Source organism: Mesoplodon mirus (genome assembly GCF_964341445.2).
Source record: "Mesoplodon mirus genome assembly, chromosome: 15".
Classification (NCBI taxonomy): Eukaryota; Metazoa; Chordata; class Mammalia; order Artiodactyla; family Ziphiidae; genus Mesoplodon; species Mesoplodon mirus.
The window spans coordinates 6,343,321-6,358,913 of NC_138991.1; the positions used below are offsets into that span (position 1 = coordinate 6,343,321).

The window sequence follows — 15,593 nt, forward strand, 5'->3', positions numbered from 1 at the left end:
ACTACCACAAAGCCACTTGGTGGCTTCACACTACACACATTTATTATCTCACAGTTTCTGTGGGTTGGGAGTCTATGTTCTGGTAGGTGGGCTCATATGCTCAGGGTCTCACCAGACTGGGATCCCCTCTGACTCGGGGGCCTCTTCCAGGTCACTGGTTGCTGGTAGAGCCCATGGCCTTGCAGTTTAATGGCTGAGATTCCGGGTTTCTTTTCTAGCTGTTGACTGGGGACCATTCTCAGAGCCTGAAGGCTGCCCTCACGTCCCTGCCCCACGACCCATCACCTCGCGTATGGCAGCGGCCTCTTCAGGCCCCCAGGAGAGGGTCTTGGCTACGAATTCTGCCAACCACCCGAGTGAACCTCCTCTGACAGAGACAGCAAGTGTAGACAACTACAGCGATCCGGCGGCTACGATTTGCTGAGTCACTGCGGAGTGTGGTAACACTGGGGTTTGAGTTGACACTGGGACAACAGAGGTGAGCTTTGTGAAGCTCTGACTTCTCCATCTATATCTAACGCATTTTTGCCTGAAAATATTGCATGAAATGCACTGGGGTGAGGAAACACTTTTCCAGGCAACACCGAGGTCTGCAAAGCTCTGTGTTAGGGCGAGGCAAAGACCCAGGACACTATTTTATGGGAAATTGCTAAATCCAATTGTACAGCAGATTTCGTTCTCATTTATGTCCTGGATCGACTTGCATTTTGATGTTTTGCTCCTTCTTAGGATTCCCATCATTAGCTAGTAGTGACCTGGGAAAAGTAGACACAAAAATATGATATGAAATTACATTTTTGCCTATCAGACAAAGAGGGGATATTTGTGAAGATTATTGAATACATTGGTTCTCAATGAACACCTTTTCTGGTTGTTAACATATAAATAAGATTAGCATAAACTAGGATTGGCAAACTTTTCCTGTAAAGGGCTAGTTAGTAAATATTTTTAGCTTTGGGGCCATAATGGTTTCTGTGCAGTAATTCAACTCTGCCACAGAGCACAAAAGCAACCGTAGGCAATACGTAAATGGGTACAGCTGTGTTCCAATAAAAATTAATTTATGGTCACTGAAATGTGCAGTTCATGTAATTTTTCCTTTTTGCTTTTTGGCCTCACCTCGTGGCTTGCTGATCTTAGTTCCCTGGCCAGGGATCGAACCCAGGCCCTCGGCAGTGCAAGTGCCAAGTCCTCATCAGTGGACCGCCAGGGAATTCCTGAATTTCATGTAATTTTCATGTCATGAAATACAATTCATCATTTGATTTTTTTCAACCATTTAAAAGTATAAAAACCATTATTAGCTCATGGGCTGTACAAAAACAGGCAGTGGGGCTGATCTGGCCTGTGAGCCATGGTTTGGCAACCCTTACATTATCTCTATTCTAATCTAAAATGTGCCCCATGTTGACATCACAGGTTAAAACCAAAGTCTTTTTTCCTTATCTGCCTTTCTCCAGAATGTGCTGTGAAAATAACTCACATAGTCCCATTTGCTTGAAAACACCCAGAAAGAGAACAGAAGGCACAAAGGAGGCGTCTCAGCTCCTTCCAGTTTTTCCACATCCTGGAAGTTGAAGTTTCGGCAAAAAGTAAAGGGCTCAGGGACCACTTTTCAAAGGTAGCATCGCGATTACGAGATGGGAAGAGATGGCCGGCTCTGATCTGAGGTCTCTTCCCCAACACGTATGTGCGACTGAACCTGAGGACTGTGCTCCGACGATAAGGGTGAACTCTTTGAACTCTTTGTGGCTGGGAAGGGAGGTGATGGAGAGCCAAGCCCACTTTAATTTGGACTGAAGTGGAAATAAGGGAATTGCCATGGTCTCGCACAGCTGACGTCTCTGCCCAGGCCTGCACCTGCAGGTCTTTTTTTTTTTTTTAAGATTTTTTTTGATGTGGACCATTTTTTTTAAAGCCTTTATTGAATCTGTTACAATATTGCTTCTGTTTTATGTTTTGTTTTGTTTTTTTTGCCACTAGGTGCATGTGGGATCTTAGCTCCCTGACCAGGGATCAAACCCACACCCCCTGCATTGGAAGGCGAAGTCTTAACCCCTGGACTGCCAGGGAAGTCCCTGCACGTCTCTAAAACTACCAGGCTGGCCTACATTAGGGGTCATGAGCTAACAGAACAGCCTGGAGTAAGTGTAGTTTCCATTAGCCATACAAACATGCCAAAATACCCAGGTTTTAAATAAGTATTATAAAGAATATTCATATTGACCAATTTGGGAACCCCTGGTTAGCTCATCTATATCCGAATTACATTAAAAACATGGTTTGATTCTCCATTTTTCTGAATCCACTTAGACACATGTAACTGTTAGTTTTGTAGTAGAAAAGTCAATGCATAGGACCCATGAGACAGAATGAATAAGACGACTTTTCTGGTGGTAAGAAAATGAAATGATTCTAGAATCCACCATCCCCTTGACACATATACCTCCTAACAATCATTTTTATCATTTTAAAACCTATAAAGTTGTCCTTTGTAATATAATAAATCATAAAGATAAAAAAGGTTCTGTCTTTTACAAAAATAGCTAAAGATAGTTATTATGAAAATAATGTCAGCATCTTACCCCAAATTTCCCAAGCCTTATTCTACAAGGGCCATGGCACAGTGGCCAAGAATGTCACCCTACACTAATGTCACTGTCCACGCACTTCTCACCACCCTCAGCTCTAGAGGAAGTGAGGAAGGCAAAAACAGAACAGTAACTGCTATGGCTACTGGCCTCACACTTTTTTCAAGCTTAAAAAAAGAGAAAGGAAAAAAAAAAAAAAAAGAGAGAAAGGAAAAAGGTCCCAAATTCGAGAATTCTTTTTCTTCAGAATAGTTTTATTAGTTTGCATATGGTTTGTCAGCACTCAAACTTTTCTCTCCTACTGTGACACACAGATCCACTCACTCAGAGTCTTCTTCTTCCCATATCTCATATATTGTAATATTATTGTGTGGGTCTGCAGGCACCTCTGAGTTCTGAAGCTTGAGAGCACTGCCGGTTGCCATGGCGGCTTTCAGATTCTGCACCTTGGACATGAATTTCACAAGGTCCAGCTGGAGCTGGGTTAGGGTATTGAATGCATAGTCTTTGTTGGGGGAAGCATTTTGATTTTTCTTTGTTGGAGAGCGAAATGAACAGCCTTGAAGGGCAGGAGGATTATTCTGCTCCTGTCAAGAAGGATATATTCAGGGTGAATAATACTGTTGACGTTGCTGGTTTTGACACAATGCTAAGAGAGCTGGGCTCACCTAAGAGAAGTTGGCTCTAGCACTGATCTAGCCCAGGGATTGGCAAACGATGGCCAAATCCGGCCCACCAGCTTTTTTTGTTAATGACGTTTTATTGGAACACAGCCAGGCTCGTTCATTTGCATACTGTCTATGGCTGCTTTCACGCTCAAACGGCAGAGTTGAGTCCTTGCAACAGAGACTGAATGGGCTGCACAGCTGAAAATATCAACTATCTGGCCTTTTACAGAAAAGGTTTGCCAACCCCTGCTCCCATCAGTTTGGACACAGAATCCTGAGGTGGTGGGTTTGTCCAGGAGCAAACATGCTGCCGTATTTCTCTCCCTTCCCCTTCTCAGAGCTGTTCAGCCACTTTATGGACAGGCTGTTACCTCTTTACACCTCTGACCCTTTACGACAGGTCTTTTCCTTTACCTGGGATAATGATACAATTTCCATTCAGTTCAGCAACTTGTAATGATTCAAACGCTAGGGAAATTAAAAATCAGGGGCAGTGAATCTGCCTCCATAAATAATGTTGACCTGAAACACGCCAAGTTCTTGAATCTATCCTCAATTTGAAAAATCTGATTTAACAGGATAAATATTGAGCCAAGGTTTTAGTTGCCCAGTAAACAGAAGGTGGTCTTCAACTATGAGTCCCCACCTCTGTGAGTTAAGATCTACCGTCCCCCGTAAGGACACGTCGGGAAATGAGTTAGCCAACGTTTCTCAGGACCAGAAGTAGGTACTCTGTATTCAAACTCGTTGTACTTAACGGTCTTGCCTGTAACAACCAGAGCATGTGTTCCTCTGAGTCTGAGCTTTCTGCGGTGGAATCAATGTGGTGTGAAAAACAGAGCCATCCTTACCATACCTTCTCGCTATCTCCTCGAAACTTTAGCATCATATACAGCACGACAACAAAAAAAAGCCAGAGCCACTTGCTCCCAAGCCAGCCTTGGACACGCTCTGAGAGATCCTGCCGAATTCGAAAGTGCCCTCCGCAAGGCACCTTCTCCTTGGGTTCTCTGGCTTTCTCTCTCAGAGAAGAAGACATAAAGGCATAGCTGCAGGAGAGGCACAGAGCAAAGAACAAGAACCATTTCAGCGTCCGCATGGTGAGCAGAGATGGGGGACAAAGTGGCTCATGGTGGGTTGCACCCGGAGACTGGGAACCAGGCCTGGGCACCAGGGCTGGGCTGGGCGGTTGGTGATGTCACAGAGGCCCTGAGCCAGAACCAGCTCTGGCCATTGTGATGACTTCAGGGCAGAGGATAAAGAGGCTCGCAGGGGTTGCCTGGGAGTAGGGCTTAAAGGGAAATGGTGAAATTTCCAGCGGGCAATAAAAAGAGAGGCGGGGGAGTGATAGAAGGCCATCTCCTTGCCAGTATGTTCTTTCTGACCCTCATGCTCTACTGGGAGAGTCCATCTATTTTTGTTTTTCTATTTGTTGACTGCAGACGCTGTGGTGAGCACAGCAGCCCGGGCATGTGCCCCTGTGGAGCCGAGAGCCTAGTGGGAAAGAAAGGTATTAAACCAGAGGCTAAAAAAAAAAACAACCAAAAAAACAGAGGCTACAGACTAGGAGCCACTGACGTACTTTGTTTGGCCTACATTGTTTCTGAAAATTATTATTTGCCAATATTTAAATGTCGGTAGGGGGAGGGCTTCATTTAAAAAGGCCAGATTTCACAGGAAACTAAGTTTCCTTTGAAAAGTATGGAGCATCTGGTAACACGGGGGCCCCTCTCTGCTGGAGGTGAGTAGCAACCGCCCCTCTAGGTGGCCATGTTTTCTCCACAGTCCCCACCACTCCCTATCACCTCACAGTTACGCTCATTGACTTCACCTGAGTGTGCAATGCCTGAGTTAATTAAGAGTATCATTTATTTCATTAAAATTGTGATAAGGGGACTTCCCTAGTGGCCCAGTGGTTAAGACTGCACACTCCCAATACAGAAGGCACGGGTTCGACCCCTGGTTGGGGAACTAAGATCCTGCATGCTGCACGGTGTGGCCAAAAAAGAAAAAAATAACGTGATAAGAACAGAGAGCTTTAAGAGAACACAAGGGGGCAGCTCTAGGTTGGTCCAGGCAGGAAGGCTTTCCTGAAAAAGACATTCAGGTGGTGGAATGTGCGGGATGATCAGGAGTTGGCTGGATAAGATGGGGAAGTGGTTGACACCCAGGCAGGTGTGAAGACTCTGAGGTGAGAGGGACACAGCCTGCAGGACGATAGAGTCTGCTGCCAGGAGTACAGCCAGGGCTCACTGGCCAGTGCACTAGAAATCATCAGTTTCTAAAAATGACATGAAACAAAAAGTCCCGACTAATGGAACTCAGGGCTTGTACCTGTTCCGCTGGGTCACCTGATTCACACTTATTCCCGGGGAATAAAGCCTTCTGCTGGATATAACCAAGGGTCCACTGGGTGCCTGCACTGTGCCTCTGTGTTGAGTGATGAAGTCCTGTGAGATGGTTTGAAACCAGGAGGGGAGACGGAGAGTGGAATCCAGCGGCACAGACTGCCCTGGGGCACATGCTCCCCCAGCTTCGGGTGGGAACGTGGGGCTCCCTGCCGAGAGCATCTGTGCAGGGCTTACAGGGGCGCGAGGCCCAAGGGTTGATTAGGAAATAGGCACGGCTATTATAACCAGACTTACCTGTATGTAAAGGTATATAAATGCTGATCTGGGAAAGAAAATAGATAATTTTCAGGTTTGTTCTGGAAAAGTCCACAACAGAAATTCACTGAGGTTACTATCATTCTGATTAAAACTCCTCTATATTCACAACGTCAACACGTCCCCGGGTCCAACTTCCCACCCTGCTGAGGCACAGGACCGGGAACAGAGCAGGCTGCGTTCGGCTCTCCACCCCCTCCCCAGAATCCTCCCTCTGAGGCTGCTCCCTCCCGCCTCCGACCTTCCTCTCCCAGCTCCTTTGCCTGCTTTTTTTTTTTTTGCAGTACGCGGGCCTCTCACTGCTGCGGCCTCTCCCGTTGCGGAGCACAGGCTCCGGACGTGCAGGCTCAGCGGCCATGGCTCACGGGCCCAGCCGCTCCGCGGCATGTGGGATCTTCCCGGACCGGGGCACGAACCCGCGTCCCCTGCATCGGCAGGCGGACTCTCAACCACTGCGCCACCAGGGGAGCCCTGCCTGCTTTTTAAAAAAACGTCTTTTACTGAAGTACAGCCGACTTACAATGTTGTGTTTCCTTTGCCTGCTTTTTCATGGAAACCAGGGCCCTGGGTCTGGTATAAAGAACCATCTGAATGATACAACTGTCTCCAGAAAGGCGGTGTTGAACTTGGATGTTCCTGGTTCTTAGTCTCACAGGGGAATTTCATTATTCACGTGAACGCACTTTATGGATAAGATACACCAACTCTACGCACAGGTCCCCCCGTTTATAATCCTCTGCCGAGAGGGAAAGTGGAAGTGACACGGGTCACAGAACTGCAGTCGCTATCACCGCAGTGGCTGCAACTTTCTTACTCAACGGTCGGGGAAGAAAGAAGAAAAATCCAGAGACGAGAGCCAGAGCAGACTTTAGACTTGCTTTACTTTCGCACGAAATCATCGGGTGCCAACTAAATCTCCTCATCAAGGCGATCCGCAAGGAAGGCCCCTCAGTCCCCTCCCTGGCGCCGAGACGACCCCTCCTACAGCCCTGCAGGCGGAATGCACTGCAGACACGTCCTTCCTCAAGTTCGGTTTCACCTGGCTTGTTTAATTAAGTAACCGCCGCGAGCAAAACCATGAGAATCTGAGTCAAAATGAGCCAACCACATACCCGTGAGGAATCTGGCGTCTTTAATTATTTTAAGCATAAATAGTGCGGCCAGCGTGCTTTCGGCCGGCCGTGGGCAGGTCCACGCGCACTGGGGGAGGAGGTGAGCGGAGAGGGCGACGGGGTGGGGCCGGCAGGGTCACCGAGACCCCGTCTTGCCCCGCCACGCCGGCTCCGAGCTCTGGGGTGCGCCGAGGCCGTGCCCCGGGCCTCAGAAGCAGTAGGACGTGTGGGTGACCCAGTGGGCCGACTCCTCCTTGGAGCGCTTGGCGGAGCTGTGGGTCGTGAAGAGGGACTTGTAAGCTTCTGACTCTCCGCTCTCGGCGATGGACCTCTTCGTGGCTCCACACGGAGGCTTCCCGGCTTTTCCGGAAGAGCTCCCCTGTGCTGCTGGAAAAATGAAAAGCCCAAAACTTTAAAGCTGGGACTACAGATCATTCCAAACGTCACATCCTCAAAAGTTCATTAATCCCAGGAATTTCCCTCCTGCTTTCTGGGGATGAATGTTGAACTATGTTATCTCAATCGCCAAGTCCTAAAAACAAATGAAGCTACTGTATTTAAAATCACACTCATCGCTACTTGCTATATATTCACGGCACTGGTCCCAGCTCCGGGGATGACGTACATCAGGTCCCGAGGCCAGGTGGCTGAGGCGTGTGTCTGGGGTACTGGAACCCATGAACACTCTGGAGGACGATTACACCACAGGTTTACACACTCCTTTACCTCATCAATCTGTGCTTTTCTTCTTTGTGAAATAAATACTATTTTCTTTGCTAAAGGTAGTGAGTTTCGGGAGAAAGGCACTAAATCCTGGACTGTCCAGCAAACAAAACGGCTCTCGGTCAAGAGCAGGTGGAGGAGGGCTGGCTCGAGTGCACACGGGGTGCACAGCGAGCCCCAGCCTTAAATTAGGGAACGCCCGAGTCAGGCCTTGGCGCCCCTTGTTAGCCTGGCCCCGAGTGCAGACTCCACAGGAAAACTGGCATTTGTGCTCACACCCCTTCCGTCTCGAGAGGGCTCCTGCTCTAAGGTGAATCAACTGTTTCTTAGTTACCCGCCAAGAGAGCTCAGTGAACTATTCAGAGAATAGTGAACTACTGAATAGTGAACTATTCATTAGGACGAGCTTGAGTTCTTGAATTCACGCCAGCAAGACCGTGACGCACCCACGCAGGTTCCCAGCTGTCTAAGTGGCCCGCTGCCGTCTCAACAGGACCCACCTGCAATTCTGGGAGCCGAGGTGGTTTTCTTCTCTTGAGAATCAAGGCTGGTTTCTTCCGGCTTCCCTGTCTTCATTTTTGATGGTCCTGGGGCTTCTGTGAAAGAACAAAGTAAGCAAAACAAAACAACATCAGGAACTTACGTGGGAAACAGGCCTATGGCCTTACTTTTGCTAAAATAAGGACCTCTTTTAGCATCTTACCTTCACTGACATCTGATTTTGAGAGAGACTCTGCCACCTTGGGTTTCTTTGTTTTCTGTGAAAAGAAAGGGGAGGGCGGACACGTGCTCAGATTCACCGGTTTCGGTGTCAGTGTGGCTCCCGCCAGTCCGGGAGCCCAGTGAGAGGCCCGCACGGGTCGCTCCGGGCAGGCGTCCCGCTGATCCTCTGCCCTAAACCTCGGGCCTCCCCACGTGTTTCCAGCTGTGCGCTCTCGCCTCACATGACACATCCGTAGAGATCTGCTCAGCTGTAGAGTTACGTTCCAAAACCACACCCGCAAAACATCTAGGTGCGGAGGACAGGTTTTAGTGGTAACAGTCAGTGTTAATGGTGACGACTGCACACAGAAGAGCAGTTAACTGGATGACAACGTAAGTCCAGCGGGTACTGGGTCTTAACCTTTCCAGGAAGACTTCCTCAAAGTTGTCCAACTGCTTTGACATTTGTGTATTTAACGATAAGGACTTGAGGCCTGTACTAAAGAACACTTTAGCCAATTCTCCTCGGCTCTGGATTACTTCTGTTAGAATTCTGTCACTCATAATAGTTAAATTGGTCAGCAAAAATTTAAGAAATGAAACAAACCATTCTAAAACCACACAGCTGATTCAATCACAGAAAGGACAAACAGGACCTAGGTTCATTCAGAGAATTTACTTTAAACATGCCGTTTTCCTAAGCATGCAAAAGGTGGCGTTAGAGATACGCAGCCTAAACGTTTCAGAAGGCTCCCATCACTAGAAAACATCAAAGACCTTGCTCAGGCAGTGGCCCTGAACCTGTAATATGTATATGCTACGTGATCTATAACACTTGCATAAAACATAAACACGTCCTGTTCATTTCACGCATGCAAGACATGCATTCAAATTTATGAGGGTAACACCTCATCCTTCAAAAAGAAAAAACATGCAGAAAACTGCTTATTTCTAAGCCCTCCATTCACAGCTGAGGTTATCTGAAAAGCACGAGCAATGAGGCCTTAGACAGGAAATGCCATGCCCTGTCTCCAGCTGCGGGTACATTGGGGAAATATTTTGGTTTCCTGGTAGCCGTCTCTAGGAAGCATTCCCAGAAGGTCCAGGGAGTATTCTGCGGAGAGGGGCATGTTAGTTCCACCGGGCTTTGAACAACTTGGCAGGAAGCCTGGGACAGAGGAGACAACTCACTAAAGTAAGAAGAAGGCTAATGACCATACCAATGTCTCTAGGAGCTTCCGTTAAAATACAGTTTTTCCCTTTTGTGCTTCTTAAAAACTGAACTTGATCAATAGTAGCAACAAAGAACAAGCAGATCCTTTTTGGTAAATGTCGTCAAAAATACCTCAAACTTCTATTCGCTTCTAAACCCGAACTCACCCCTTTAAATGACAGAGCGTCTCTTTATTTCTCATGAATGTTGTAATAACCTTGTACAAGACCGCTTCACAGAGTACTTCTACTGGTATTTGATCACTAAAGCTGGGCACAATTCCTTGTACTACAGAATCATTCACACACATTATTTATTTTCTACCCAAGTGAAGCTATCAAAGGAGGAAATGCCAGTGGTTTGGCTCTTTCTGAGAATTCTGGACCCACACACAATAACGCTACTGCTATCATATTCTCAGCTTTTTAAAGCCTCATGACCATGAATTATATATTTTTCCAGGGTGATACGGTCTTGCACTTTCCTCTATTATGATTTTAAAAAATGAAAAACCTGAAAAATCTTTAATTATTACATCACTGGTAAATGCACGCCAGTAGCACAAAACCAGGCAGGCTATTTCTCTTCACAATTTTATGTCCTCAGGATACTGAAACTAATTTTCTAATACTTTAGGCATTCTTTTGCCTTAGTTCTGATGGCATGAAGTTTCTCCCACATTTACCCTGAACCTTTTTTTTTTTTTTTTTTTAAAGGATGAAAAAAAGACCATGGCTATCATCTGTAAGTGCTCAAGAAATAACAAAATTTACTACTGGATCCAGAATCGATGACACATTGAATGATTTCTTAGCTGATCAACTGTTTTGAGCCTGCTCATCACATCAGATCATTAAGCACGGATTCCACTGCTTATGGAAGGTGGTTCTAAACCTGGGGCGCAAAGCAAAGCCTTCACCCCAACACCCCCGACCCAGAGCACCGGGCATCAGCAAGCATCGCCGGGGCGCCATTCAAGGCCGGGGCCAGGGGAGGCTCAGGATGGCCAGGCGGCGGCTTCCACGGGGGGGGAGGCTGCTTGTCTCCTTGCTCCAGGGAGCACAGGGAGGGGTTGTGCGTGCGTGTGTGTGTCTGCATGTGTGCGTGTGTGTCTGCATGCCTGTGTGTGTCTGCATGTGTCTGCATGCATGTGTGTGTGGCCGCATGCGTGTGCGCGTCTGCATCTGCACTCCCAGGAGTGGGTGGGAAGCACAGGCCCCGGGCTCCCCCCAGATCTCTAGGACGTTCAAACCTGGGCCGCACAGGCTCTCCAGAGGTGCTGGGGGTGGTGACTTTTACTCCTCCTCAGTTTTACAAGGTGTGACACCAAGCCTCTTACACTCAGTGCCCGCGCAGCAATCGTGGTGGCTGCCTTGCCCTCCGGACGCACTTCACAGGCCTGAGCTTTTCTACCCTCCTGCCCACACCCGCCCCTGCAGGTGGCGTGACCCCCCGCCCCCCTTCACCGATGAGGCAGCCGAGCGCAGAGCAGACCACTGAGCCCGACCCAGCGAGGCCGCCTGGAATCTTCTAGAGCCCGGGCCCGCCTGGTCATAAAAACCGCCTCGATCGCAGCGAACCCCGAACCAGCGCCAGCAGCACAGCTGGCGGGTTTGCGACGGGCTCTGGAGCAGAGGCCGCGGCGGGGCAGAACCTGCAGACTTGACTTGCGCCCCAACGCGGGAAGGTGAGGAGGCGAGCCTAGGACCCCGGTACCTTCCCCAGCTTGGCTCGCAGCCTCCTCCCCTCCATCCTCCTCTTCAGCGTTTCCACGTCCTCCTTGGTGCCATTGAGCACGATGACGTCGTCCTCCTGGAAGGCAGCCCCACACTGGAGAGGACGAAAGAGAGAAGACGACAGATTCCGTCACCACGTGGAAAGCAGCTACCCTCAGGCCCTCACTCTTAGCCCAACCACTGGTCCTCAAGCTCTTGGGAAATTCCTGTTGTTTCCCCGCCTGCACCTTGGCTTGGCCAGTTTTTGACCCTGAGCCCTGCTTGGGAAAGTTTCTGTGTACAGTTAGCAGAGCAGGCCTGCCTGCCAGACTGGCCCTGGCTGGTGTCTAGGAACCTGGATTTCTGCAGGGTCCCTCCCACTTCCTAATCGTGTTGGGCTTCTTTGCTTACAGGCCTCCCCACGGGACCCGACCTCCAGGGGCCCCATGCAAAGACCCAAGCTCAGGGTGGACGTTTAGGAAATGTCTGTTTAAGGAATCATTAGCAATACTGACTTAATAAAGAACCTGTGGGACTCACACACAGCTGAGCCAAGGCTAAAACGGAGAGGCCGGGGGGATCTCACAGGCCACACAGAGGTTTGCAACCTTGACCTTACATCAGCATCTCTGGGGGGATCCCTGAGACCCACCGCCAGCTTCTGATTCAGGAGTTCTAGGGTGGGACCCGATAATTTGCATTTCTAACGTTTTCTCAGGTCATGCAGATGCTGCCTGTGGGGGAACCAGGCTTTGAGAACCACTGTTCTAGAGTTTAGGAAGTTGGCCAATTAGGGTAAATGGGCTAAATCCCAGCAGGAGAAGGGAAGGACCATTCCGGAGGCACAGCCTGCATTTCGGCTCTTTCCTGGGCTGCCGCTGCCCACTGTCATGCCCACAGGGGGTCTGCATTTTCAACTGCTCCCTGGGGAGCCAGCCCTGCTGAGGACAGTGTTTGGGCCAGCATCCATTTCGGGGTTTGTTTCCCTCTTCCTGTGGGTTCTCCAGAGTCCCTCTGCCTAGACCTTGGCCTCAGTTACCGCATCTGTAAGATGGGGATATACTGAACTCCCAGCATGATCGGGTTGGGGCAAGAATTAAGGGTAACGCCGTAGGGAATGGAGCCCAGAGCTGGGCACTGAACACTCAACCATCACCAGTTTTGCATTTTCCTAACACAGATGGAGCTCCAAGCTCCAGCCCTCAGCATCGTGTCTCTAACTAGCTTCCCTAGGCAGAAGCATCGCATAACCTGAGTTCCTCATCCATGGATTCAACCAATTTCAGACAGGAAATATTTGGGAAGAAAAAATTTTCCAGAAAGTTCCAAAAAGCAACACTTGAATACTATATAAATAGTTGCTACGTACCAGTGCAGGGCCCTGCAACTATTTACACAGACCAGCAACTACTTACGTAACATTTACACTGTATGTACAACTATTTACATAGAATTTACATTATATTAGGTATTATAAGTAACTTGAAGATGACTTAAAGTAAACGGGAAGATGGGTGTCCGTTATATGCAAACGCTACACCATTTTATATAAGGGGCTTGAGCATGTGCGGATTTCAGTATATGCGGGAGTCCTGGGCCAATCCCCCCAGCCCCCCAACCGATAGGGAGGGATGACAGTACGCGCTGCTGCATTTTCCTCGCTGGGAGTTGTGCCCCCTCGGGGAAGGGAGAAAGCATAAGGAAGCCTCACGCGGACTCCTCTAGACTCTGCCTGGGTCTCTGCCCCTTACCATCTGAGGGCTACACGGCCCTGCTGGTTCACTGGACAAACCTGGGCCGTGAGGACGGCCGTATGCCGAGTCCACGCCCAGAATCTCTCTGATAGAAAACATCCTCAGCACAAGAAAAGCCACACAACTACTCTTTTTCTTAAAAGTTGCCACAGCTTTCCCAGCACCTCTTAACACACAGAGGAGCCGGTCACCGTCTGCTGACTCTCCTTGGCTGCTGCCTTAGCTGGGTTATTTATTGTGGTTCTGTGTCCAAAACCCACAGCTCTAGGTCAAAGTCGGCTCCTTTCCTAAGGTGGTAAAGACCCAGAAAGCCTGAGGTTGGTGCCACAGAGAGGAGCTCTGTGCACAGACAGGGGGCGTCTGATACGGCGTCTGGCCAGGGCTGCCTCTGGAGAACAGAGATGCCAGGAGGCCGGGGCGGGGGAACAGCCCCTCTGCAGGGGAAGGCCACCTGGCAAGCCCCGGGCTGTGGGAGACTGGGGCAGAGCCTTCCCCTGGGGGCTGTCCTCCTTGGAGAGAGAAGGAAAAAGGATCTGCAGGTACAGAATCAGGTGGTAGATAAGGCCCGGTGGGGCTTGGGGCTGGGGCTCTGGCGTCAATAACCCTCCTGAGCGCATCTGCCCCCCTGCCCCGTCACAGCCCTCATCCTCCTCCCCCGCGGGCTTTCTGCGCCTTTCCACCACTCTTGCTGCCCGGGTCTGACCGATCGTGCCAGCGGTCCGCAGCCTCCTTCCCTGCACACGATTGTTTAGTTGTCTACGTGTGACGGTGGGCCCTGTCCTGCCTACAGCTGTGGTGTGTTGTACCCGAGTTGTAGTCCTAGAGTTGAATCAGCTGCTAATAACAACACTGAGCTGGGAACCCTGCACGTTAAAACCTGAGATATCTTGCTCTTTGTCTCCAAAATTCAAAAAATCCACTAATACCGAACCCACCCCTCAAGGCCTCAACTGCCTGGCCCTGAGTGGGCAGCCCCTGGGGACGGCAGCACGTGGCCCTCCCTCCAGCTACGGGCCCCGCACCTGTTCTAGGGTCATGCCTGACCTCACCAGGCTTCTGCTGGAACCCAGGGCCCTGCGTGGAGCGGCCCGTCCCTGGAGGCAAGTAAAACCAGGGCAGGAAGCAGGTTTCTGCCACGATGTCAGCTGCCAGACAGGGGCTCTCCTCCGTGGACTAAAGGGCGGGGGGGCTTTAGAAAGGGAGGGGGGCTGCTGCAAAGGCACAGCAGCCCAAAAGGACTGACCCTCTCTTTGCTTATAAAAGTAACAGGTACACAAAGTAGAAAACACCTGTATTTCCCATTTTTCTATGTGTACTGTTCCCGTACAGGTGAAATCATATATTTATTTTCAGTTTTGATTCCTTTTACTACTTGTACCTCAGATGTCCAAAAAAGGTGGGAAATGGCTAAATAAATCATAATACATTCCTAAAAAGGAAGAGTATATAGTTATTTTAGAATTTTCGACAACACAGAATATGCTCATTATATGTTAAAAGGAAAAACAGACTAGAAGTTGTATATTACATGACCTCTGGATGTTAATTTTTTTTTAATATTGAAAAAAAAAAGGCCAGTAGGAAAGTGCTGAAGGAAACAGAATTAAGGGTAATATGCTACTATATCTGTATATTTATATCACAAAAAAATGGAATAGTGGTTTCTCAATCTTTGTTCTAAAAATAATAATTGTGATGAACAACTGATTACATGCATCTTTGACCCCCAAATTCCACTTCTGAGACTTGGTTGTTCTCTATCACAGAACCCTGTTTCCTGTATTCATGGCTTATGATAAATGAATGTATGCCTGTAGGTGTGTATTGACTTTTAAAATAGGGCTTCCCTCTGTCACACTGTAAGCTCCAAATGGGAAGGTTTTGTCTTTATCTTTCATGGCTGTAGCTGAGTCTTAAGCCCAGGGTCCTGCACACAGTGGATGCTCAGTAAATAATTGCTGAATGAAGCAGTGAGAACATGACCTAAAGAAATATTTCAAACCAGGATGAAAGGGAGTGAAATATTAAAGCCAAATAGCTCCCCTAGAAGGTCACACTTACAGCATATGAGAATGCCCATCATACCACGTAAAGGAGGGGAAAAAAAAACTTATGCTAATCTAAAAACCAGAATAATACAGCTCCTTTTTGGCTTTAAGAAACATAAAACACCCCACTGTATTCACAGCGCCTCTTTTGTAATTTACATGTTTACGCTCTATGTCTGTTTTATTTATTAGGATTTTCATCTTTCAAAAATTTTAGTTGAATCACATCAGTGTAAGGAGCTGATACAGGGCTTCCCTGGTGGCGCAGTGGTTAAGAATCCACCCGCCAATGCAGGGGACACAGGTTTGAGCCCTGGTCTGGGAAGATCCCACATGCCGTGGAGCAACTGAGCCCATGTGCCACAACTACGGAGCCTGCACTCCAGAGCCCGCAAGCCACA

The 15,593-nt window shown here is 48.7% G+C and overlaps 2 protein-coding genes across 3 annotated transcripts in view; both read right to left on the reverse strand.

Moving 5' to 3' along the window:
* Window positions 1–2,911: 2,911 nt before the first annotated feature.
* Window positions 2,912–4,643, reverse strand: LOC309817044 (protein FAM209-like; the record flags this gene model as incomplete). Its single annotated transcript, XM_082644958.1, has 2 exons — window positions 4,116–4,643; window positions 2,912–3,178 (listed from the first exon to the last, which is right to left on the reverse strand). The coding sequence occupies exons 1-2, from the start codon at window positions 4,356–4,358 to the stop codon at window positions 2,912–2,914; spliced, it is 510 nt and encodes a 169-aa protein (XP_082501084.1). The 5' UTR covers window positions 4,359–4,643.
* Window positions 4,644–6,788: 2,145 nt separating this feature from the next.
* Window positions 6,789–15,593, reverse strand: part of RTF2 (replication termination factor 2) — a 41,054-nt gene continuing 32,249 nt past the window's right edge. Inside the window, exons 6-9 of one of the 2 annotated variants that reach the window (XM_082645544.1) lie at window positions 11,392–11,505; window positions 8,464–8,518; window positions 8,261–8,356; window positions 6,789–7,421 (exon numbers count right to left, since the gene is read on the reverse strand). In XM_082645544.1, coding sequence (XP_082501670.1) covers window positions 7,246–7,421; window positions 8,261–8,356; window positions 8,464–8,518; window positions 11,392–11,505 — 441 coding nt within the window. In that variant the 3' untranslated portion in view covers window positions 6,789–7,245. Of the gene's footprint in view, window positions 7,425–8,260; window positions 8,357–8,463; window positions 8,519–11,391; window positions 11,506–15,593 lie in introns of both variants that reach the window. The other variant, XM_082645543.1, reaches the window with a different exon arrangement.